The sequence below is a fragment of the Thalia democratica genome, chromosome 6, assembly GCF_965202585.1.
Source record: "Thalia democratica chromosome 6, ktThaDemo2.hap1.1, whole genome shotgun sequence".
In the NCBI taxonomy this organism is placed as follows: Eukaryota; Metazoa; Chordata; class Thaliacea; order Salpida; family Salpidae; genus Thalia; species Thalia democratica.
The window spans coordinates 2,429,287-2,456,721 of NC_139170.1; the positions used below are offsets into that span (position 1 = coordinate 2,429,287).

General features: G+C 27.8%; 1 protein-coding gene across 1 annotated transcript in view; it reads right to left on the reverse strand.

Moving 5' to 3' along the window:
* LOC145838129 (dihydropyrimidine dehydrogenase [NADP(+)]-like) overlaps positions 1-27,435 on the reverse strand; it is a 37,210-nt gene that overhangs the window by 5,148 nt on the left and 4,627 nt on the right. The window contains exons 3-20 of the mRNA XM_082945676.1: positions 26,134-26,216; positions 25,253-25,340; positions 24,565-24,726; positions 23,472-23,559; positions 23,104-23,212; positions 22,082-22,163; positions 21,634-21,829; positions 20,472-20,647; positions 17,945-18,161; positions 10,596-10,780; positions 10,113-10,328; positions 9,538-9,702; positions 6,784-6,852; positions 2,880-3,084; positions 2,565-2,684; positions 1,689-1,831; positions 1,039-1,093; positions 149-276 (exon numbers count right to left, since the gene is read on the reverse strand). Coding sequence (XP_082801802.1) covers positions 149-276; positions 1,039-1,093; positions 1,689-1,831; positions 2,565-2,684; positions 2,880-3,084; positions 6,784-6,852; positions 9,538-9,702; positions 10,113-10,328; positions 10,596-10,780; positions 17,945-18,161; positions 20,472-20,647; positions 21,634-21,829; positions 22,082-22,163; positions 23,104-23,212; positions 23,472-23,559; positions 24,565-24,726; positions 25,253-25,340; positions 26,134-26,216 — 2,487 coding nt within the window. The remainder of the gene's footprint in view (positions 1-148; positions 277-1,038; positions 1,094-1,688; positions 1,832-2,564; positions 2,685-2,879; positions 3,085-6,783; positions 6,853-9,537; positions 9,703-10,112; positions 10,329-10,595; positions 10,781-17,944; positions 18,162-20,471; positions 20,648-21,633; positions 21,830-22,081; positions 22,164-23,103; positions 23,213-23,471; positions 23,560-24,564; positions 24,727-25,252; positions 25,341-26,133; positions 26,217-27,435) is intronic.

The following is a 27,435-nucleotide window of genomic DNA, read 5'->3' on the forward strand; positions in this document are numbered from 1 at the left end:
AAAATTATATTACAAGAATATTAGTAGGTATTTTTAAGTTTTTGCGCATAGAATACTCAGTTAACTGTATTTAATATATATATATATGTATATACATATATTGACAAATAATATTTAATATATATATATATATATATATATGACAAACCTGCTGTCCGTTCTGTTTGGTCAAATCGTTTAGGGGTTTCCCCAGTTGGTGAGGCATGATTGGAGGAGATTGCCCGTCCCACTGATCCAATTGGCCGATTGATTTCAAGTACAATAAACATTTCAACCCTGTTGTGTAATTGCGATAAATTAATAAAAAATTGAAATATGTTATGTACTGTATACTATTCAATAAACAGTTGATAGAAGAAAAGGTCAAACAAATAGTACTGATTACATTCGTAATACATAATTCACGGTGACCAACTGTTTTTGAAAAGTTTCTTCCAGGTTTTCAAATGCACACGTTTTTGGGTCAACTTTTAGTTTAAAGTTAAGCTTTAAGTAAAAAATAATCTTAATAGTATAACAACATTGAAAAGATACTGTGAATTTAGTTTAATATGTTTTTAAATAAAAAAATTGAAGATGACAAATTTTAATCTATATGATAGATTTTTCGTGTCAAATCAAAATTTCTTTACTAAACATCTTTTTTTTTTTTTTAATTCCAGGTTTTTTAGTGATTTTTGTTCAATTCCAGTTTTTTTTTTCTTCAAAATTTTTCAAATTCCAAGTTTTTCAAGCCTAAATTGTCAAATTTAATTATTTTCTAGGATTCAAAGTTTTTTGGCCACGCTATTAATTTAAAAACAGTACAATTTTCTAACCTGTTCAATATATGATAGAATAAATAATTAATATTATTTCTAACCTGTTATATATATGATAGAATAAATAATTAATAATATTTCAAACGTGTTATATATATGATAGAATAAATAAATAATACTATTTCTAACCTGTTATATACATGATAGAATAAATAATTAATAATAATTCAAACGTGTTATATATATGATAGAATAAATAATAAGTTTTATTTCTAACCTGTTATATAATCGTCGACAACAGTGAAGTCCTGATTCTGTACTGCGCTGCAAACCTGTTAAAGTTTTTGGAAATAAACATTTTAAATAAAATAAGAATAAAAAAAGGGATATTGTAATTAAATATTTTTGAGATTATTTCTTACACTAAACTTGTCTTGAAGTTTAATGCATACTAAACTTTATGCAAGTATTAATATGAGACTTCAACTTAAACCTTCCATTTCAGTACAGTGCGCTATAACATGCAAATTTTCGCACAAAAAAAAAAATTATTGTCCAAATGCTAATATTTATAACACATATACGTTCACATCAAATATTTATTAAAACTCTTAGTAATTTATTATTCATACAAGAGACAGCTATAAGAACTCGACTTGATTTAATTTTTACAGCCAGTAACTACATTAAGGGATGTTTTTGCTAAATTTAGCAACTGTTTTTTATTGGAAAAAGAAAATTGTGCATTGCAACGGTGATGTTCAACTTAATTGCTCAGCGATTTATTAAACGTAGAGTTGAACAAAATACAACATAGTTACCAACAGAGTTATGCGAAAAGCTGCAACTTAAAATGTAATATCAAAAAGATATATAAATAAATAATACATTGATATATAATATTAAAAAGAAAAACAATAATGATACCTGGACAACAGATGATCCTGCATAAAGATACTGAAGCGCCACATCTGCCGAATCTATTCCTCCCGTGGCGAGGATCGGATATCCAGGAAACTTCCTGGCGATGTGAGACACCGCCCTCAACGCGATGGGCCTGATTGCGTTACCTGATATTAAAAATTTTATTTAATACTTTCTATACTTTAGTGGGACACAGCCCTCAACGCGATGGGTCTGATCGCGTTACCTGTGTAAATATATTTTTCTTTGGCTGATTTTGTTAAAACTGGATGATCTTTTAGTAAAGTGCAAAACTCTAAAGCAGGGTTTCCCAAACTAAGCCAAGTGGCCCCACTGGGGGCTATGAGGTCATAAGTTAAAAGTTACACTAGATATTTTGGAGTTGAATGAAGAGCAAAAAAAAAACGGTCTTGACGTTTTTATGGTAGTTTTGAAACTTATACTAGATATTATGAATAAATTTAGGGGGTTACAAGCTGTAAGGGGGGGGGGGCATAAATCTTAAAATGGGGTAGCCACAAGGCCATCAATTGAAACTTGGACTAGATATTATTGAGTTGATGATGAAGAGCAAAAAAATATCTTAGGCGTTTTTGGAGAAATCTTGTTGGGGGCCATGGCTGTTTAAATTTATATAAAGGGGGCCTTTTGAAAAAAAGCTTGGGAAAACCTGCTCTAAAGTAATCAAAAATTTTAATATTTGGTTTACTTTATAGCAGTTTTCAATTAAAACTTAAGATGCTCGTGGGCTGATGTTAATTAAATATATTTTCAACTTGCTGTTTTTGCAAAACACAAGTTACAACGTTTTAAAATTGTACGCATACTTCAAAAAACACCCTGTAAAAGTTTTAATTTTATATTAAAATATTTTATCACCTGACATTCCCCCGTAAGTGGTCCTCTGCTGCGCCCCAACGGCCGGCCACGGGGTCGCGTTGCCACGGAGACCCATCAGACCGGAAACGGTGTTGGTTGCCGTGACACCGTCTGCGCCTCCTGTGAAAAAAAAATTATTTCATAAGTTATTTTTCTTTATTTTTAACTAGATTCTTAACTATATGTATAGCTCATAAAAAAATACTTAACTAAAAATCAAAAAAAAAAATCTGCATAAAAAACACCTATTTATTTGAATCGTAAAAAAATCACGTTTAATGTAAAAAAAAAATTAAATAAAATAATTAAACAAACCGTCTTTGGCGGCTTGAGCGATCTGGGCGATGTCGGTGACGTTGGGGGTGAGTTTCGCGAAGAAGGGGATTTTTGTGACCTCCTTCACCCACTTGCAAATGTTGAAGACCAGTTCCGGGTTCTGCCCGCACGCCAGACCCATCCCCCTTTCCCCCATGCCGTGGGGGCACGACAGGTTCAGTTCTAACGCGTCCGCGCCCGCATCCTATGTAGAAAATTATTAAAATAAATAATATTTTGTATTGGGTTGCCAACAAATCGCCCAAAAAGAAAAGTAATAATTAATAGAAAGTAAGTAAATAATAAAGAAATAAATAATTGTATATAGTGGCTAACATAATAGTTGCTTCCTACGTATAATTAGGTTGGAAAATTTAATAAATTAAATATATTTTGTACATAGTTGCCGACAAATGCGCTCCTTTTACATAACTTTAGATCAGCGGTTCTGAACCTTTTTTCACTTTTTTACCCCTTTTGGAAGGTTGTTCCCAAACTTGCCCCCGTTATACAAAAATTGTGTTTATTTTGAGGAAAAAAATTTAAACTTAATGCTCCCGCACCCTATGTAGAATGTAGAAAATTAATAAAAAAAAACGATAGAAAATTCATTGGTTATAAAAACAGTGGGCTAAATTAAACATCAAAAATGTTTTTGCTTCCTTTGCAAAAGTGGATTAAAATTAATAGAGTAATGTAAAAGCAATTTTGTATTTAGTTTTCAACGAGTGCACTTTTTTACAAAACTTTATAGATGTACAAAAAAAACTTCCTAGGCCAAAAAAAAAAATTCTATTATAATAAAAGTTACAATGAAAAAAAGTGGGTTGAATGAAATAAGAAATATAATTTTTAAAAATTATTGTATTTGCTCGCCAACAAATGCACCACTTTTACAACACTTGAGATATACAATAAAATAAATGTATAAATTTTTCAGGCCATTAATCATTTTAAGTTCCTAGGTAGTAATAAATTTCTAGAAAAAATATTTCAACAATAACATTTTGTGTTTGAAATCAAGTTTAATTGTTTTTTGTATTGTAAGGTGAACATATGTGATGAGAAAAGTATTTAGTTAACATATTGATGGTTTAGTAAAAACTGAATGCCTGATTTATGATTGAGCAAACTCATTGTGTTTAATTCAGTTTGTACAATACAGATCTAGCTAAAAATAGTTTGTCGTTAACTTAGATTCATGTAATTTTTAATTGTTTATTCTTTTATTACAACTAAAAAGTTTTGAAATGCCTAAAATGTCTTTATAATGGAATAAATATTTTTCAAGAATTCTCTATGAAAATTTATGTTAACATATTGAAATGTAGTTTAAACTTTTTGAAAAACTTATACTTTGTATTTTCTGTAAGTTTAACTTTCGTTTACATATGTTTTTATTTATCAGGATACTAAAATTTTTGCCTACACCAACTTGCAGTATTTAAAAAAATATTTGGTCAAAAACAACTTCAAAAAGTTAACCAATTTTTTTACAAGTACAAATTTCCTTCAACGTTAGATAACAACTCATTTTTTTCCTTATCTTCCCAACGATAATAAATAATTCAAAAGCTTTTAAAACATGATATTCAGGTCGCATTGCAAATTGAATTATTCATCGCAAAAAATATTGAATGTTTGATGTTGGAATATTTTCAATAAATTCTCAGCTTCGTGTCGAGAGATTTGGTATTTTTCTCACATATATTTTTAAATACATTTGTAAAATAAAACTACGACCAGCTGGAAAGTTTACAAAGATTAAATGAACGACAAGACTTGTCATTACTTACAGGTAAAACATAAGTTTCCCGCAGAAGTCTTCTGAATATCAAAGTAATTTTTTTTGTAAAGATTTTTTTTTAAATTTTATTAACAATGTTTTTTTATATTTTGACAAAAACAAATAAAAGCACTGTTCAAAGTATTTATTTTGAAAATCAATTAACACGATACTTTTAATTTCTCAGCCAATCGACCAGCTGTTATTTGGATGGCCGTGCGAAAATCGGAAATCGCCAACAATGCACCCATTATGACGTCACTGTAGAGAGGTAGGATCTGTGTTATATGACGTCACAAGACCACTCGAACATTATGACGTCACAAACGTTTGAAGTAGCGGTGAGAAGTTTGATGATTTGAGGTTGCTTGGAGTTCAAACTTCTCATCAAAAGAGGAAGCGAGTGCTTGAATAAAAATTTTGTTTTCTTATTACAATCAATAAACTTGTTTTCAGAAAGCCCCTAAATTCTTTCATCAAATAAAAGTTTGTAATTAAGTACACGTTCAAGCATCTACAGAAGTTTTGAAATCGGAAAAAAATATCGGAAAATTAAAAACTTCCCAAAAAAGGTTTTTTTAAATCATGCCCTTTTTTATCCGGTCTTTCCAAAAATTTTGATGAAAGCTTTACCAGGATATTATTGTCTCTCAATTTGTTTATATAAAGTAACAAGCTTTTATAAAACATTTTTGGTAATAAGAATTATATTTATTCAAAAAACATTTGGATGAATAATTTTTTTTTCAAATATTTTAGCGTTATTAGCTTTCACGACACTCTAAAATGTTAAACTCATTATTTTCTATGTACGTATTCATTATTTGCTCGCTTTTTCAGGCATTAGGGCGTAAAAAGAACAAGTTTTATTTTGAACGGAATAATATTTATTTTTGAGTGCAAGCAAACCGATGTAGTGATTTGTGAGAAGTTTTACTAAAAAACCCAATTTGAGCAATAGTTTTCGTCAAAGAAAGAAGTATACACTTGTAAAAATTTATTTTGAAAAAATATTATTATTTGATGAACAATTTTACTGGCTTTTCAAAACTTTGAAGAAAACCGAAGTTAACATTCATTTAATTCCTTCAAATTTCTCATAATTATTAGTTTTAAATAATCTAATGTACGAAAGTTTTTTTCAAAGTAAAGTCAAAAGGTCTAAAGTTTCAAGGCACAACAGCGCTTTGTCAATATTTACAATACTTTTAAATGGTTAAGTTGTTTTGACGCTTTTAAAGATATAGAGGATAATTTAAATTTATGCTAAAGAATGTGTGCAAATAAGCGTAAGAAAAAAAAATTGAACGGTGAAATAAATAAAGTGTTAATTTTAATAGAAGTTACAAGAAAGTTTTTTCATTAAGTATTTTAACAACGAACAAGTTTTTTTTTTGAAAAAGTAATTGTTTTCCTTCCTTAAATTGATGTTCAGTAAGAGTTTTATTTGCCTAGTTTACACACTGCATAGTTTGTGTTTAAATTAAAATACAAATTACAAGTTAGCGTACTTTTTAAATAAAAGAAGAGTGAAATTTTTTTTCTTATATTTTGAAACAAAAATACACAATACCCGTTTTGATCTACAAAGTTTATAAAGCTTTAAGAAAAGCTTCAGTGTTTTGCATCATAAGTCTTTATAAAGCTTTTGCATATGCTTTTCGGATTTTTCAGATAACAAACCATTACATTTTATATAAAAAATAACAACTTTGTTTTTCGTATGAGCCTTCCAAAGGTTCCAAGATTATTTTTATTATTTACTTAATACTTAAGGGTTATTGGTTTACGGTTTTAACGTTTAATTATTCAAAGTCATTATTTGTTGTATTCATCAAGCATTAGGGCGTACAAAAGAACAGAAAAATTTTGTTTTTGTCGTTTTTTTTATGTGAAAATACTTAAATTTTTGAGTGCAATCAAACTTAAGTATATGCTGAAAGGGTGTGAATTACAGACTGTTAAAAAAAAAGAACTAAAAAAAAACCCAATTATTTTAATTAACTGTAAATATTAATTTTTATAGAGTTTTATAGAGACATTTCTACAAAATAAATTTATTTACATATAACCTTAAACATAAGTTATTAAAGTTCATATAAATAAAAAATAACAAACTTGAGACATTATGACGAGTTTTTTCCAATCTTCTTCAATAAACCCGCTCATAATACTGGCGATGATGATCTAAAAATAAAGTACTCATAAGTTTCAATAATGAAAGAGCAATAATACATGAATAAATAACAAACAAAACTCACTTTTTAATATACAAACGTGGACTTTATGCGTGAAAATGCTTGCCTTTTGTCTACAGCATTCATCCCAATATCAATTCATATTCAATAAGGTGAAACTGTAAACAACAAGGCAAGCACTTCGAGCAAATATTTTGTTTATAAATTTTCATTTATATATATATATAAACTTTGCATTTGTATTGCATATTCAAAACCGATTCACTAAAACTGCTACCAAAATTTAACTTTTACTTTTCTCAAAATCATACATAAATTTCATTTCACATGTGTTCAAAACTCGACTAATCGCCAAGATCGAAGCTGCTTCTATTTCATCAAATTTCATCAAATTGCTTTTTCTTCAAACTACTTTTTTTCTTGTTATCCACTCAACATCTTGTCTTTCGTGCTTGCCAGGTGACTCTTGCAAACGAGAGAGAATTTCGGCGACATCAATCGGGTTTTGCCGAACTCGACGAGATATCTTATCTGATCAGCTTGTTTGATGTTTTTTCGAGAAAAAGACAGGTAGCAACTTCAACCAAATCTCTGAAAACTGTTGTTGCCTGATATATCTGCTACTTGCTTTTATCAAACTTGACTTGTGCTTTTCATCTACCAGCTGTCTTTTTAATACTTTCTCTTGATTTTTTTTACATGCATTTCTACCCGGTGCTTTTAAGAAGTTAGCCGAAAAATGCAATTATTGGAAAAGCTTGAAACTTTATTAAATTTTTGCTAAGGCTTCAATTAAACCCTATCTACCATCTGACTTAAATGAGAAGAGCAAGTCGAAAGTGCTCACCTACTAAAAAGGTGTTTCTAAAAAAGTTAGTTATTATTTGTAAAACAGCTAATTTCTCCTCACTTAATTTCTTATCTACCAGTTGCTTTTAAAATAGTTTTTTTTTTTACACGCATTTCTGCTCAGTTCTTTTAAGAAGTTAGCGAAAAAAGCTTGTTTATTGACAAAGACATGAAGTTTATTAAATTTCAGCTCTGGTTTCAATTAAACCCTATCTACCAGATGACTTCAATGAGAATAGTCGAAAGTGCTTACCTGCCAGAAAGGTGTTTTTGTAAATAGTAAGTTGAAAACTATTACTTATAAGTAGGGTATTTCTTTTCCTTAGGAATTAATTAAAATCTACCTATCTACCATCTGTTTTATGAAAAATTACTGAAATGTTATTTGTAACTCGATTTATCTTTTCCTAGGAATTACTATTTTTACTGATTTTGCCTCGTGTGTTATACACATCTATCAGCTGAAACATTTATTAAAAAACAACTCAGTATAGTCGGATGAGCTGTTCTCACTTATCTGAAAGTGTTACTTATATATATATATTTATTTATTTTTTATTTTATGAGAAGTAAGTTGAACGTGCTTAGCCTGGAACACAAGCCTTTGGCCATCAGCATACAAGGAATTTTCACTTCAAACTGCTCGTGTGCGTACTTATCATGCAGTACTTTACACACTGCGTACTTTCGCTGAAGCCACATGTAGCTGAAGGACAAAGGCCTGCCTTCCACAAGCAGCTAATTGTTACTTTTCTCAATTAATAATTTATTAGTAATGTATAATTGGTTATAAAAAATAAATGTAATAAATAATATGAACTACCACTGGTCTGAAATTGTGTTGGCTGACAATCAATTTCTATTAGTTTTACTTGTAACTTGTATATAATAATATATAATAAAATTTCATTGTGCTTTTACTTTTACTGATCTGAACAAACAATGAACCACAAACTTTTTTAATACTCTTTTACACCTTGAAAATAATAAATTGTCGTAATAATTATAACAAGTGCTTGCTACTTTAACATATAATTTATGCTACATTGACTTATACTGACTTAAACCATGTTGCAATTACTAATCTTAGCACATTAACAAAGCTGAGTCTTCTTAAAATTTGTAGTTGTCTGGTGCTCATAATACACACTCTACAGCCTACACAGTTTCTAAACAACTCGAGATGTGTTAATACCACAATGTAGTGGTGACAACACTAAAACAAATTCTGGTGTTACTTATATATCTGCATCATGTACTAGCAAGCTCACAAAACAAAAAGTTCGTGCATCCTACATATTTATTACCGCAGTCTTGGAACTTCCTTTTATGTGAAAAGTTTCAAATAACAAAATTTTATAAAAATTTCAAAGCAGGATACACAAGTCAATCACTGCTGCAATTTTAAAGCACGTTTGTTAACTCGAATTTACTAAAAAATACTCAAAACGTCTCACGACTAGCTGAATTTGAAAAACAATAAATAACAAATTGAACTACAATAGCTGACCTTTTACTTACACAATAAATAATGTATAACAAAGAAAAATTTGAATAAATTTTGTAATACAAACACATTTTTCTCTACTTTACAAAATATCTGGCAAAAGTTGGTTTATTCTGACAAATTAACTTTATCTTACAAATTAAGATACTACTTGCACATTTTCTAAGCTAAGAAGAAAAAACATAAAATATCAGGACCGTGCAAAAACAAAATAATAAATAGTATAGATAAAATTATATATTAAATCATAATAAACAAACGAATCTTATTAGAATTAGAAAATATAAAATAAACACAAAAATAATATAATAAACAAACCTTATCAGGGAAGTCCCTTTTTAGTTCCCTGATGGACTCGCACCAGTACTGACACAACTTCTCGCTGATCAGCTCGATATTCAGGAAGGAACCCTGCCCGGGTCCGAAACTGTGCCCGCTAGTGGTGCCCCTGATTATCCTTGGCGACACGTTGGTGACGTAGTCCTGTTGTCGTTAGCAACGATCGGTTGTTAGGGGGTGTTTACTTGTATGAGAATATCTAACTTAAGTTACATTAAAAATTTGAAGTGCAAAAACAAAACTTGTTATTTTAGTTGTTAATTAATATTAGTAATTTGATCAACAAAAATTATTTAACTTAACATAAATAAAGATTTTTTTATAATTTGTACAAGTTTATACATATATATATATATATACTTTTATTTAAGTATACTATCTAGGGCCATTGAAATATTTTCAGATAAAATGCAGTGTTTGCACAAATTACATTTATATATACTCATTCTTGTAAAATTTATATAAAAATTCCTTATTCACCCGGTGTAGAACACCCTCCTTATAATTACCCCAAAAAACTAAAAATAAAATAAAAACAACACAATAAAACAAACCTTATTAAGCGCGTAAGTCTTGGTGACGGCGAACCCCCACCCGGCCTCGAAAGCCCTCCTGATCATGGCGGAGGAGGTGGTCGGAGGGGCGGAGGCGAGCCCGAAGGGGTTAGGGAACTTCACCCCGCAAACATCCACGCTGATGTCCACCTGGTCGATCGGGGTGAAGAACTTGGGCAGTTTCGGGATCGGGGAAACACTGAACCCTCCCAAACTCTGAATAATTGAATATATTGATAGAATATTTTTGCTTAGTTTAGTTTTGTAAACTTATTGAATAAATACATGCATCAGTTTTTGAACAACAGAAAGCATCAGTTAATAAAAAAGTTTTTGTAGTTTATACTAATAGAAAAATTTATAAACTACTTAAAAAAAAATATTACAATAATAGAAATAATGTCCTGCAAATATTTATGCTTAATCCATAAAGCTGTCTTTCCATCATTGCCATTAAATTAGTATAATATAAATAATAATAACCTGTAAGTACTTATGCATGAACCAGGATGCTGTCTTTCCATCGTTGACAGCTTCCACAGTCGTGTTGGCGTTACCCGTGATGTCCCCTCCGAAGAATAACCATGGCAACGAGGAGCCCCCTGTTTCCGCGTCGACCACAGGTTCGCCCCATTTGTTGCGATTGATGTCACCGAAAGCGGAGTTGACTGTGATAATAGTTTAAACAAATATAAGTTAATATATATATATTTATTTATTTATTTATATATTAGAACTGACTGGGAAGATGTATTGGGTATAAACAACAACTTTAGAAGTACTTTCTTTTAAACTAAAGGCGTTTTTCTGCATCATTTATACTATTTTTTGTTTTTTTTTTTAAGTTAGTTCACCCTATTTGTTACGAATGTAAAGTCCACTGAAGAGGAAGTTACTGTTTTATAATAAAGTATTTTTTTAAAGTGTCAGTGCCGACACGCAAGTAAAAGTAGAACAAAAACCTCAATATTTTTTCTAAAGAACAGTGCTTTGTTTTTTAAAACTTTAACACAAAATGTCACCAGCTATAAAACTTGAGCAAAAAATGTAACTCTTCAAGAAAAAAACTTTTCGCGAATAAACGTGAAAAACACATAAAACTAAATTACCTTACACTACCACATTACAACCGGATTTCCTTGAAGGGTTTCAATAAAATCTGAAATTCTCAAATAAACAAAACATGAAGGCGCGCTTCTAAGTTCATCGTTTCGCACAAAACTCGCAAAGTTGTTGATTGCAAAAAAAAACGCGTCTCTCAAGTCTCACCGCGAATTTCTTCTCGTTTCTCTCCTTATCACGAACATTGTGACGTCACAGCTCAACTGCTGTTTTTTGGCGCGCGCGAGTTTTCGGCGCGATTTTTCAAAACTTTGAAATTTTTGAGCTTTCATGTTATTTGAGCAAACATTTTCGAGTTTTGTTGTTGACTTTATTTTATTGTTGACTTTTTTATTTTTCCATGTTGACTTTTGCGATGTTTATAGGTCAAAGTCAAACGACAATCAAACTTGTATAACAGCGGAACTAAAAAAATAAGGAAAAACAAAAAACTGCTTTTATTTTGAAATAATGCTTTGTAAAAAAACGTGACTGAAGCTGAATCAGAATTTTTTTTAGTTTTTTAATTTTTTTTTATGAAAGGAAATTGTCGAATGGGAAGCTTTCAATCATTGTTTTGTGAAAAACTACAAAATTGCAGAAACAATTTGAATTTTTTAGTGGCAATGAATAAATTTACAATATTTGACTTTTATACACTTAAATGGTTAATTTTTGTGTAGAAAGTTATAATCTTATTAAATTTTAATGAAAAATGAAGAAAAAAAAAACTGTTTTTTTAATGGTAGTGAATAAATAAAGAAAAAATAAAATAATTATTTTAGTACTACACAGTTATAAAAAAGAAAAATAATGCAACTTTTTACTGCCAATTCAATATTAAACTTTTGCAAATTTAAAAACTGTGACACGATATAAGTTGAATACAAAACATTATTATATGTTTAAAACAAGGGCAATATTCAATTTTCAACAAGATAAAATTGGATGTGTAATATTTTTGAGACATTTTTTTTTCATTAACACTTTTTTGAATCTCACACTGATGGCATTATAAGTATTTACAAGATTAAACTGTTATCATTAAAACACATCGAAATTGTTTAATTACACAATGGATAATATTGTTTTTGTGATATTTATTTTATTTTTTTACAAACTCACAATAAAGATTTGTAATCAACTTTATCTTATCAAATCACGAGAGAAGTTATGCGTCGTATACTGTTTGCAAATAAATAAAATTTTCGTTTGTTTTTATCGAGAACTGTCCATACAACAATAGGAAACAAAAATTTGACAATTAAATAACTCAAAAACTCAGTGTGTGAGGTCTTACGAACTAATGGAGCGTGAAAAATCAGTTACAAAAATTTCCTTGTTTTCCTGATTTTGAAGGGATGCTTCAAAAAAAAAAGTGGACAAAATAAATGTGTGCTGAGCAAATATGACAACAATGGATTGTTTTTCTGTAAGCTTCCAAAACTTTTTTGAAAACTATTATGGGTTTGAACTTACTAAGATGTTTAAGTAAATATGAGATAAAAGAAACGCCTGTATTGAACAATGTTAAAGACCCTTAAAATTAAACTCATTTATACTTAAGTTTGTTCTGAAGAAAACAATGCTATGTAGATTTAACTTTTTATAAACAAACTAGAACTTGACTTTTTTTATAGTTGCCTAGTTATAGAATAATAAAAAGTCATAAAATTAGTTAATTTAGTAAAACATAACAATAAAAAATGATTTGTAAACATTTTGAAGATGAAAATTTGTAAGTTGAATTTTAAGCCACAAAGTTCACAATCTCATAATTTCTCATACTCATCAATTTAATAATTTAAATAATTTTCAATATTGGTATAACAAAATTTTATAAACAAAAGTAAATCATATTAAAACCACAAAGTTCAGATTCCTTCAGTGTATATTCAAGGTGCATAACAAATATTTTTTTATTTCTTATTCCGCTGCAATCTGAATACATTCGATTTTTCGTGGTTTCACAACGCACGTGATGTTTTTAAATTTTTCAAAATATTTAAATTATGACGTGCACAATGGAACTTATTTTCAAATTTAAATACACAACCCAATACACAATTTCAAATCTTTTTTTAAACAGGTCTCATTGTCCTTTAAAAATTTCAAACCTGTATTTTGGTTCCATAATCTGATATAATTTGATGTTTTTGTGATTTCTCAATTACTTAAATAGCTGTAATTTGCAAAACATCGCGGTTTTTCTGTCATGTGTTTTCCAACTGCTTCGTACGAATTTGACCTTTCAGCAGAAATCGTTTTTTCCTTCAAAACAACATTTCAAATTTTGAGGAAAAAAATTTGAAAATTTTGTCATATTTCCAACAGAGTTGAAATTTTTCAGAATTTAATTTGATTTGGTATAAATGTTATTGCTTTTTAAATATGTACTGTCTGCCTCTGACGTTGTATTTATATTAAAGCGTAAAAAAAAAGTTTAAATTCAGTTTTAGAATTTTAAATATTTTGAAATTCGCCAACCCATTTAGTGGTAAAATTATTATGTAACAAACTTGTAATTAATTTTACTGGTTTTAATTATTTTTATTTTGAACACAAACAAGCATTAAAAAAAAATTACAATAAGGAAGCTAAAACAATGAGCTTAAATTATTACTGATTAAAAAAAAACAGCTATACTATTTTACCACTTAAAAAAATTATTGAGGCTTAAATTAAACTTACTGTAGAACTTTGAAAAACCAGCAAACAACAAAAAAAAAGACTTTTCTGGTAAAAAATATAGTAAAACCAAACTATATATTTAGCAAACTTAAATTATTATTCATAAACAATCATGTTTTAAGAATGAACTATTATATTTTAGGTAGTGTTTGAGCATTAGAAAATTAAAACTTTACTTTCAACTTTTCAAATTAAACTTATTATTGCATATTGTATTGATTTTACTTAATATACATTATAAGTAATATACTACTTAGCATACATTTATTGATTCGTAATAAAACTTCGAACAAAATTAAAAAATAGTCTTGATAGCAGATATATCATAAACCACAACTTTTTCATTTACTTCCATTAGTTTATATAAACTTTAAAAATATCACACATAATTCTGTATAAAAGATTATACTTGTTTGTTAATTTAATTTTAAAAGTATTGTTTAAATATGATTAAACTTACTACAATTATATATTATGAAAATATTTAAAACTAGAGAATAATATTGATAGCAATTGTTCATAAAATTATTACTTATATTAAAGTAAAATAGTTAAAAAGTTAGTTTTAACTTATTTGTATAACTTACTGATTATCTTACAATTCAGAACAGACTTTTTGTAAAAACTTATTTAAAATAAACTTAAACGGGTTGTAATTTTAATTAACTCTTTAAATAAATATAATTCTTCAGACTTAATCTTTTCATCTTCAACTAAACAATATTCTTAAATTTTACAATAAATGTTTATTTAATATTAGTATTAAAATTTAAAATAAAAACTAAAAATTATTAAAAAAAAATATTGTTACAGCTTAATAAAGAATTAAATACGGTTAAACATACGTTTAAAGTTTAATAATCCGAATATCTTCAATATCTATCTACATATATACTTAATTAAACATTGATTTTTAATAAAAGCTTTAGAAATTCACCCATGATAAGGAACTTTACACAAAAAACATTTCCAATCAAAACAAACTTTGTTTACTTTAATAAAAGACAGGACAATCCATTAAAATTGTTAAGATTTCATTAAAAAAACATTCAAAGACACAGACGATTACTGATGCAAAGGTTTGGAACTTTTAAAAAAATTAATCTATCAACTCCACAATAAAAAATTAAAAACATTTATTGTAATGCGATTTGGAATTTGATGGCGATCAAAAGAATAAATACAAAATTTTAAATATCACACCAAAGAACAAACAAACCTTTATGGAGAAAATGGGTTTTTGTTTGTCGGGGGTTGCGAAATTTTTTGAAAAATTGGGCGGCGAAATTCGGAATGAACAAAAGTCGTGTGAAAAGACAAAAGAGGGGGCGATCGGAGCAGAAGGAAGTGACAAAAGAGAGAGGGGCGACAAAAGAAATGGAGAAGTGTCACCTTTTCGAGGGGAGTGACAATTCAAAGGAGCGACAAAAACATGGAAGCGCAAACAAACGATGCGGTCAAACGTATAAACTTGAACTTAAACGAGATTATTGTTGTGAGCAAAATTTTTGTGAGTGAGAGATTATCGTGTTTTATTGTGTGGCAACTTTACATGAGTTGGCGAATTTTTTTAATCTTCGAAAAAAATTGTGATAAAAAACGGAGGAATGCTTTGTTTTCTTGGTACGAGTTTAAACTTTAATAAATAAAAAAAATCTTTATTCAAATTAATAATAAACGTGTTTGCATTTTGTAAATATTTACAAAATTTAGTCACGATTTATTCGCAAATATGTCAAAATACCAAGTGTGACACTACAACTCTGTCGTAAATATTTACCCAAATATTGTCACCGCACCTTTGACAGGCTGTTGACAATTTTTCAAGCATTTTTGTCGACAGTTTTCGATCCGTCAACTCTGCAAGAGTCACACACGAGAAGCGCGTCACAAGTGCCTCTGTGACGTAATAAAGGACGTCCGTTGTCGAAACGTGGTTTTGTGTGATTCAATTTTCTCTATGACGTAACAACAGTTGAATAACAACTTTGAAGTTGTCAAGTGCTCGACTGTTTCTCAGCGAACTCAACTTGAAGTTAGTTAATTAAAATAACTCGGCGCATTTTCAATTTGTTAACTTAATGTTATCTGAAAACTTTACGACTGCAAAAATAATAGATTTTTTATTAAAAACTTTTTTTTGTTATTCCAGTTGTAAAATGTTTTTAAAAAATACAAAAAAAAATAATGGAAAACAACAAATAACATTTAATAGTCGAGCGTGAAATGTACAGTTTGGAAAAGAATTGTTTTCTATTTTTGTTTCAGCTATTTTTATATTTCTTCAGTAAATCACATGAGAAGAATAAATATAAGTCATGACATTTATACTGGATGTACTTTGAAATAAAGTATAATTAGTTCAGTTAAAATACAAAATTAATTAACAATTGAAGCTTATTTTTATTCTAATTAATTATTTAGTTTTATAAAACAGCTTAATTTGTAGCTCCTGACTTTAACTAAGATGCAATTAATAAATCTTAATTGCTAGAATTATTAAGAAAAACAAAAATTAAATTTTCGGCAACTGTGAGTAAGATCTACTTGTTATTTTTTTTTTTTTTATAAAGTATAAAATTATTTACAATTTAGATAAGCCTTTATTCTAAAAAGGTCTTAATAACTGTATTGATTATAATGAATTAATTGAAAGTGAAAAATAATTAAATAATTCTATTTTTGTGATATCTGACTACATCATTGGAAAAAACCTATTAAAACTTATTAAACTGGACTGAATTTATTTTTAAAGTAATCAAACATTTTACTCACATGTTTTTAATGTGAAGTAAAAATAGTTTGAATTGCTTGATTTAAAACATGTTTTTTTGGACGCACAAAAATTTACATTCATTTTTACATAACATTTTACCATTTTTCATGTTAAACTTTCATTAAAGCCCTATTAAAAGTTCATTTAGTATGAAAAGAAATAAATTCATTAGCATATGACTATAAACTAAAAAACAATAATAAATAAATACAAAAGCTGGATATTTATAAAATAAAAGTTCATTGTCGTATTTATACAGGTTTTTTATACAGATAAACTCTAAACATAAATTTTAAAAATAGTTTTTTATCTGTTACTGACTAATTGATCCGTTTCTGTTAGTCCTCATTAATGTTCTCACAAGATAGATCTTTTTAATCATTTATGCTAATTTATTTCCAGTTTTTTTATACCAAGATGAAATTTTTTTGCAGTTTTAAATATGCTAATTGTGGTGTTTATTCTTATATTCATTAACTATGTACATTTTCAACTATGAAAGCTTTTAATGGATACTAACACTTATTGTTTACCCTTGGCATGATTGTTTATTCTATATAAACCATTTACATTGATCAACTTTTTTATCAGTGAGATCCGATCTGAAGGCGCAAATAACAAAATAACACTTCAGTTTACTGTATTATTTAAATACTACGTTTAAACAACTTGATTATTTATTTTTATCTTCATTTAAACCTTTATCATCGTTCAAATTCGACCAGAACGCTGAAACCACGAACCGACACTTCAGCCAATAATAATGTAATTTATATATTTTATGTCTTCTATTTTATCAATCATGTCACCTTTATCGCCACTCAAGTTGGATTAAAATTATAATGCATTTTATTGATTATTTTTACCATCTTTTATCCAAACCTTTATCATCATTGAGATTTGAAGATTTGAGAAATGAAGTTAATTAATTAATATATTTATCTTATTTAACATTGATCATAATTACCTTTATCATCGTTCAGATAAACTTATACTTTTTTATTAAATTATTCTTCTTATGTAATTACCATATTTTACTTAGTATTTTTATTTTATTTATTAATTATTTTTACCATTATTTATTTCTTTAGATTAATAATTTTATCCAAACCTTTATCATCGTTCAAATTGGACCCGAACGCGCTGACGACGAACTTCAATCAATTAAATTCGATTAATTAACTTAGTCTACTAATTTAAATATATATTTATTTTATTCAAATAAGGTATGAATTTAATTTAGATTAATAATTATACTTTTTACCTTTATCATCATTGAGATTGGACCCGAATGCTGAAACCACAAACTGACACTTCAGCCTCACCTCTTGGTCCCGGTCCGTCACCCACTCACCACTGTCCACGTTCTGCTCGTTCCTGAAGAAGTTCACGCCCACGATGCGGCCCTGCTCGTCCGTGGAAACGTCGTGGACGGCCAGAAACGGCATGAACTCGCACTTCTCCTCGCGCGCCAGCTCCATCTAGCGGTGGTAAAATTTTGATGTTGATATAGAATTTGTTTTATTTCGACTTTTTTAATGTTTTATGATTTTAAAAGTAACATTATTTCAAGTAATACTTATAAACAATTTAAAGTGAAATATTTAATATTTATAATTAAATAACGTATAAAAAAATAATTATATAATATAATAGTCATATTTTCATACTAATCTATGTTTAATATTCTCAAACAAAAGAATGTTTTGAACTTTTTTTTTAGACTTTTTTTTTATCAATGGTTTTCTGGTTAATCGTTTATTCAGTTATTTTAAAAATTAATTAGGCATGATTTTTTTCTAAACATTTCAATAACAACCTGTTGGTTAACAAGTTAGTACAAAAATTACATTTTAACTTAGTAAAACTTTTATAAGTTAACTAATTAGTATGATTAATTTAACTTATAACAGGTAAATCTCAAAATTAATCAAAATTACTTTATTTAAGTACTTTTTAAAAACTAATCAAGATTTTTATGGCCCTGTTTATTAATTAATTTTCATAGTATATGTTTTCATTTTGTACATATTAGTAATACTATTCACATTTAAAATTGGGACAGTTAACTTTTAAAAAGAGCTAAGTGAAACAATTTAAAACAATAGTAATACCTTAAACTTGTTATTTGACTAAGAAAGTAATTATATTTATGTTTATAATCAGCGTTAGAAAAAATACATTAGTACTTTAAAAGTATAAAATTGTTTATATAGTTTATTTGGTAATTGATATAATATTTAATGCATAAAAATTTGTTTTGCTGGCAACGTTTTATGTTTAAAACTAAAAAAAATAACCAGACTATTACATAACACTATTTAAAATCAGAAAATTAATAATAGCACCGGATACTAAACTTTTGTTTACTGGAAACTTACAAATCAAACATTACACAATGTTTACTCAGCCGAAAAAAAATGGACTTCTAGGAAATCGTAAAAGAGTTGATCAAACAAATAAAGTGTTTGAAATTCAAATAAAGCGTTTGAAATTCCTTTTATTAATGAAGTTTTGGTGTCAACAACTTATTTTGTTTGCACATTGATAAACACAAGCTATAACAAGGTAGGTGGAAATAAAAAAGATTTATTGTTTCTACAAGGTTTATAGAATTGACAAGATTTATGGTTTTTAAGTAACATGTCAAAGATGAAAGAAGATATGTTTCACCTGAGTATATTTAATTAAGTACGCTTAAGTTTGTATGGTAATTAATCGCCAATCAAAATTAAATAACAGCAAATAAGTAAACTCATTACTCAGCCTTCTTCAAACAAAGCATGATTACTATAGTTTGAGAAAAACTCAGAGAAAGCTAAGTATTTCAAACTCAATAACTAAGTGTGTAAATTTTTATACGCAGGATGGCCAACTGTTTTTTAGAAATTTCTTCCAAGTCTTTGAAAGTACACACTTTTGGGTCTGTTTTTAGTTCATGGGTGATAGCATGTCCTTACAAGTTAGATAGAAATTAAAAAAAATTATTATTTTACAAGGCAGTATTGACAAAATTATTGGTTTTTGATTAATGTGTCAAAGATGAAAAGAAATGCATAATTGTACATAATTTTGTGTGGCAATTAATTCACTAAGACTGCCAATCTTACTTAATGCAATAACCTTTTTGAAGATAAACTGAAACTTTATTTTAACTAAATATGGATATTATTTATTATCACTGTTTAAATAAAAACTCTACTAGTAAGCGTATTGCGTGGTTTTAATATTCTAGTAAATTTAAGCTAATAATACCTATACTGACATTAAATAGACACTACTGTAGATTACTGTTAAATAATTAAATTAAATATTTTACAAGTAATTATTTTTATAGGGTAAGCACCTATATATTTATAATAATGTATTGTACTTAAAATAAATATTTTATAGCTTTCAATACAACTAATATCATATTATATTCAATATACACCACAATTACACCCTGCAATTCCAAAATATAACACTTTTTATACATTATTAATACTGCTTTATCTAACTACTAATTAATACTTGTTATAAAACACATTCCTATAAGTACGCTGATACATATAGTGATGAATTCATTTTCCAATTCAGATATGATAAATATTAATTAACTTAAAATAACTTATTTCTAACCTCCTCTGGAACAGCCCTGATATTGGTGAATAACTTATATTAAAATAAATATTTTATTTATTATAAATTTTATTCTAACCTCATCATGAACAGCCCTGGTATTAGTGAATACTTTATTTAATTACAACAAATAATTTATTTGTTTATTTTTTATAAATTCAAATTCTAACCTCCTCTGGAACGGCCCTGATATTGGTGAATCCTTTCCTGAAAACGACAAAAACTCGCTTGGCGCCGCACCTCAGCGCGCTCGTGGCGCAATCGAAAGCAGTGTCACCAGCGCCCAGCACGATGACAATTGAATTTGTCATGTCGGGCAGTTGAACTGACTTGCAACCACACATTCCTGTTGAAATGACATTAAATGTTATTTTTTCTATTCTAATATGACAATTCTTTATTTCCGGAAGTTGAACTGACTTGCAACCACACATTTCTGTTGAAATGTCATTAAATTTTATTTATCTAATTATCAAATTGTTTTTATAGTCGGGAAGTTTATAAGAACACATTCTTGTTGAAATGACATTAACATTTATTTATTTTTCTATTTTAATATGTCAATCTGTCATGTCTAGAAGTTTTTATGACTTGCAAGAACACATTCCTATTAAAATGACATTAATTTGTATTTATTTAAACAACTATATATGACAATTTGTCATGTCAGGAAGTTGTACTGACTAGAGTTTACACACTCCTGTTGAATAAACATTAAGATTTTTAACTTTTTTAATATGACAATTTGTCATGTCTGGAGTTAAAAGGACTTACTAGAACATTTTCCTGTTAATCTGTCATAAATTTTATTTGTACTCTATATCAATTAAATTTGTCATGATAATATGCAATTTCATTTCCTTTATTTTTATAACAGCTATTTTTTGTATGTTTTCTGAAATTTCCACTATCAAAACTTTACCATCAGGTAAAAAAAAAAATTTTTGCATTGATTTTAGAAACATATACTTCTTGATATGTTAATTTGATTTTCTTATTTTTCAGTTAACTATTATTTAGTGAGTACTTCATCAATCTGCATATTATTTAAAGTGGACTTATTTATGCTATATAAAACATTTTTCAGTGTCCATTAATCAGTAAATTATACGAAAATAAATAACATTTACTATAATAAAAATTATCGATCGTTCTCTATACTAATTTTAAGGTTTTGTACAAAAAACTTCTTAGCTAAATAAAATTTCAACAAACCAGTTATGAAAAAAAAAACAAATTATAACTTATAAAATTTTAGTTCTTTTGCTTTTTTTTTATTTATACTTTTATTTTTTCTATTTATACTTCACAAATACCACAAACACAACAAACCAGGCTTGGAAGCTTTAGACACGAGTGGCAGGAAACTTTTCGAAGTGTAAAATCCCTGCTTTTCGTTCAACCCCCTGAATGCGGGGATTATCTTGGGTTGGGGCAGACCGATCCCGCAGAAAACTGCTTGGTAACCGTCGTTGCGCATCGTTGCTAGGGTGAAACCGTCATCACCAAAAGCTTTCCCTTTCACTACCTGAGTATCAAAATATTTGTGAAACTTATTATACCTAAACTATATGTATTGATAAAAAATATATTCTTAAATTATTTCACCAATGAATTTTTGATTTGGTTAAACTTTTATATCAAACTGCTGCTTACCATGAGTAAGAACATATTATTATTTTATTAACTCAAGAATATAATCCTTTTAATCCTTTCCAACAAGTACTACTGACATAAATTTCAATTTATTTATCAGTATATTAATAATCAATAAACCAACTTTAACACCAAGGTCCATCATTTGTTGAACTTCAAAATCAACTGCTTCGTAAGGAAGTCGGAATTGAGGAATTTCAGCAGTACTGTGATAAAATTACAAATTTTTATTAGTACTTTTTCCTATCAAACTTTACTTTAACTTATTACATTTTTCAATACTTCTTAATTTACTTATTATTTTGTCATAACGAAGTCTTAACTGCGGAGTTTCAGCGGTTCTTATCTTAATGAATAATTTTACTTAATTTCTTATAGGCAGGATACATCATCGGTAAAAAAATTATTTCACATTTTTTACACATAGTAAGTATAAAATTTTTGTAATGTTTATAAATGAATCAAAGAAAACTTTTTTAAAGGTTCTATCTAGTTAAAAACCACTGTTGTGTTTTCTAAAACTCCGGATTTTTTGACCTATAATAAAAGTACCCTTCACAAGGAGCAATAGGGGATAAATGGTATTTTGAAACTTTTTTTAAATCCAAAAGGGTTAGACAAAAAACTAACAAGAAATCCCTTTGTAAATGTTGGCTATTTTCAATATGATCAAAACAAAAACAGTTCAACAACTTCAATGGATAAAGCTATCAATGAAACTTATAGTTCTTATTCAGCTTTGAAAACCCACCTTAGTCAAGCATCTCAACAACAACTTTAATAAACCTACAAAGTACAAATTTAGTGTAAAAAACTATTATCAACAATCTTTAATTTACAATAATTTATTTTCATACATTTTAACAGACCTGAGTCTACCGGTCAATAAATTTCAAATTTAAACCTACTCGTAAATGTTGGTTGTTATCAGTTTTCCAAGGCAAACATTTTAATACTGTTAAAACTATTAAATTTATAATTATTTAATTTAAAATTTTACATTTAAGAAAAAAACATGTTTCAACCCACCTGAGCCTACCAACCTATTTCACATTAATTTAAATAAATGAATCTATACTGGAAGAAATATTTTTCTTTACGACTTATAGTAAATTTGTTTTTTTTTTATTTTTTGCTTCAACCCACCTGAGACCACCGACCCATTGTTGTTTCTCGAAGCAAGTGACGTCCTGGTAACCGAGTCTGGCCAGGAAAGTGGCGCAACTGATTGAAGCCGGTCCGCAACCCAACAATCCTTTTTTATTTAATTGTTAAAATTCTTACTACTTCTGAGTTTAATTTTTTCTCTGAATTAACAACCATTATAAATTATGTACATTACACCATTTAAAAACTTAACTTATTTCAACCTAACACTAGTGCTTATCCATGTTTTATTTTTATTTTAGCTTTATTTAATCGCACTTTATATGTTTTTCAGTTTTTTTTGTGTCTGATGATCTGTTTTACAGCAAATGGAAGTTTATAAATAGAAAAATAAAACTAGTGCAAACCAATCTTCGCCTTGTAAGTTGATGGTAATTGGTCGAGTGGGATCGCATCCGGGTCTCTTATTTGCGGTATCTTCATGTCTTTGAACACCTTAAATTTTTTTATACATAAACTAAATACTGATTGGTTATAACTTAAATAACTTAAGTTGTATGTATTTTTTTTTTAATTTTAAGTTTTTTTTTGGACAATTCACATGTCTTTAAGCATATGTGACCTTTCTATGACCGTAGTTTTATTTAAGAGTAACTTCAAAATTTGTAAAGCTTAATAACAAAATATTTTACCCACATTTAAAAAGTCAAGTACTTTGTTTTGCAAAAAAACATCTTGAAGTAAAATCGGTACTTAATTAATGCTAAGTTTTTGTCTTGTTTAAGTTATACCTTATGCTAATGGTCTTCACAGTGTGCACGAAATTTATTCTGGGGAGCACAAAATTTATTTAGGGGTGCACAAAATTTGTTTTAGGTTGCACAAAATTTATTTTGAGGTGCACAAAACTCCTGTAAAGGTGCACGTAATCAATTTTTAAGCTCACACTGGATACTTTGGAGTTTATGATGAGGAAAAAAAACAGGTTTTAAGCATATTTAAGAGTAGTAATGAAACTTATACAAGACATTACGGTAAAGTTTTTAAAATATTACCTCATTTCTGGGAGTTTTGAGCTTAGGTGCACAGAACTCTATAATACTAGCTTTGTGCCCACAGATTTCAAATACCATGTAGAACATTGCATATGCAATAGTGACCTTAATTAGATCATTACATGCATAAAACTTTGCAGATTCATTTTTCAAACAAACTAGGAGCATCATATATGATAATTCATATTTTCTTGTAAGGTTTAATACAACGATTTAATAAATTCAACTAGCAAAAAATTACAGTAAAGTAGTCAGCAAAATGATAGAAAAAGTTGTTACTCTGTAGATAAATATAGTTGGTGAGTGAAAACTTTGAAAATGGTTATACAAAAATACTTTTTTGTATTTATTATTTATTTTTTCCAAACAAACCTCAGTAGCAAACTGTTGCAGACCTCCGATGTTAATAATAGTATTATATTATATTTTTTTTATTCAAACATACCTCAGTTGCAAACTGTTGCAGACCACCGATGTTAATTGGTCCTTCCTCACTGGCGTACAAGTTGCAGCCGCCCACGCACAAATCACTGGTCGGACAAACCATACCGCAGGTGAGGCCCAATGGGTTGTCGCTGAAGATCGCCTTCGCCGCTCCGTAGTAATTCTGATAAATGAAGTCAATTAATTTTACATCTATACAGCTGTTTTATATTTTACTACAATGTTTAGATGTGTAAACTGTAAACATGTTTGTTAAAATCTGAAAATAGTACCTCAAAAATAATAATAAGATAATCACATAAAGATCGCCCTTGCTGCTCTATATTTATTCTGATGTGTTATATGGTAAAAAAAAACTGTAAATTTATATTTTATGTTGTTATGTTCAGATGTGTACGTTGTACTATGATTAATAAATATGTGTGTTTAAAACAGTATTTAAATAAAAGACTAACGAGTTGTTTTCATTTTTTCTACAACTCCTAAAAAAATTGGTATATGAACTGTTGATAATACTTAAAAATATAATAAACTATGAAAAAATAAATGATATAAAACCAACAAATTAAAATATAAGTAAAATAAAATGTACACTCTGAGGAGATAAAAATATAAATTAAATAAAAATATGTTCTATTAAAAATACAAAAAAGTATGTATATAAAACAATATAAAAAATAATAAGTTACCTTGTTAGAAATACTGGTGATAAAAGACTTGATGTCAAGTTGGGTTGGACAACTCTTTTGGCAAGGCGCGTCCACACATTTCAAACATCTGTAATAATCATTATAAAAATTATCACTTAGAAATCATAAATATTAAAAGTTTATTTACACAATTTAGTGTGTCGACATAGTTTAAGCGTCCACAGTAATATCTTTTTTATAACATAGTTTGAAATGTTTTACTATATATTTTAGGTGCGTCAGCAAATTTCAAACATGTACAATGGTTTTTATAATTTATATATTTTTAATAAAAAAGTCTTAAAGTTTTGTCTTTGATATTGTAAGTGTAAAAAAATGTTTTTATGACGATAAAATACGTGCAAAAAAGCCCAGAAAACTTTTAAATTAATAAAAAGTTTTAAGTCAGCATGTTTATTTGTATAATGTGAAATATCATCATTTGTTCAACTAAAAAGTATGGAAACATAAAATAAAAATCAAAAAGGTTAAGGAGTGTTATAAAAAAACAAATCAGATATAATTTAGCTTTATACTTTATTTTAAGTACATGAAGCTGTGATAGCAAAATAAGTTAATATATTTATATATTTTTTTTTAATATATTACTCATTAAAAAAATTCCCTAAATAAAACTTTATCAACTTATATATTAAACGTTAAAGTAAAAATGTATTGTTTTATTTGACAGAAAGTTATGCATAGAACTATGCAACCATTTCGAATAGCTCCATGTATTTTTGCAAAAAAATAAAAAATACTTTTATAGCTCTAAGCATAAATTACCATACAGTTTTATAAAATTTTGTAAACTGAATAAAATACTTAAACAGTTTAGTTTAGCTTTTAAAATAGTATAGAAAACTGTTGTTAATATTCACCTGTTAGCTTCTTTCAAAGCACCCCTTTCACTCAGAGTAGTGTGCTTAATGTCATCAAAATTATTTTCCAACGATTTGCAGGTCTGAATTAATAACAATCATAAAAAATAACTCATTCTAATAGTTCAAATATACAGTTTTAGTCTTTATTAAAAAATTGTATTTTATGGTTGTATGAGCTTAATATCATTAAAATTGTTTTCCAACAACTTGCAAGTCTAAATTAATGGATGTCATAATAAAAAACTCAATATCATATTTAAAGTGTTTTCTTTATAAAAAATTGGTAATATATATGTTTAATGTCATCAAAATTGTTATCCGAAGATTTTAAACATTAATTTTATAACGTGAACCAAACTATATGTTTTAGAACTAAAAACTAAACTTTTTATCATTGTAACTGTACTCCAGAGATATTCAAGTCTAAACTGATAATATTGAACTAAAACTATATGAACTGTTTTATTCACTTGTTTTGAGTAGCTTATTACAAAATTTTAATTTTTACTATGTAAACCAGGGGTTCCCAACTAGGGGTTCCCAACTTGGGGGTGCGAGGCAGCATTCCAGGGGTGCAAGATGGCTTTGAATTTTTGTATGATAAAAAAGGAGATTTTCACTCTTTGATAAAGTTTATAAAGTTAAAAAGTACATTTTGTTATAAAAAGAAGTTGGCGCTAATTTTCTGAATAAATTAATTTTATTAATATGTCATAGAGCAAGAGCGCTTTTCTAGAAGTAAAATCATTTTACTAATTTCATTTAATAGCTGTTAGTTTAGAATTAACATTTCAGTAAAGCTTTCTTAGAGTTTTACAACTGTAAATTTTAATCACCTGTTCTTTAAATATTTTATTTTCTTAACTGGCAGTTAATTGTTTAAAACAGTTTATGAGCTAGCATCTATTTTAATTGAATACTTAGATAAAAATTAGTATCCTCAGCAGGTTTTTTATTAGCTGTTAAGAAGAGGTTCTGTTAAGTCTATTACAATTATAATGTAATCTTTTATTAAGCTTAGTTGTGAAGAAGTGGTGCTTAAAGATTTAACATCAGTTAATTGTAAAGTTCACAGCAATTACTTTTTTATATTTATTTTTTTTAATTAATATCAATTATATTTTTGTTAATATGTACACTATCATAAAAAATAAAATACAAACTATTAATTAATGAAATCAATGATTTTATAATCAAATTATTAATAAACAATTATAGCATATAGTATTAGGGGTGCGAGATCAAATTAAGAGACTTTAGGGGTGCGGGGCATCAAAAAAATTGGGAACTACTAATGTA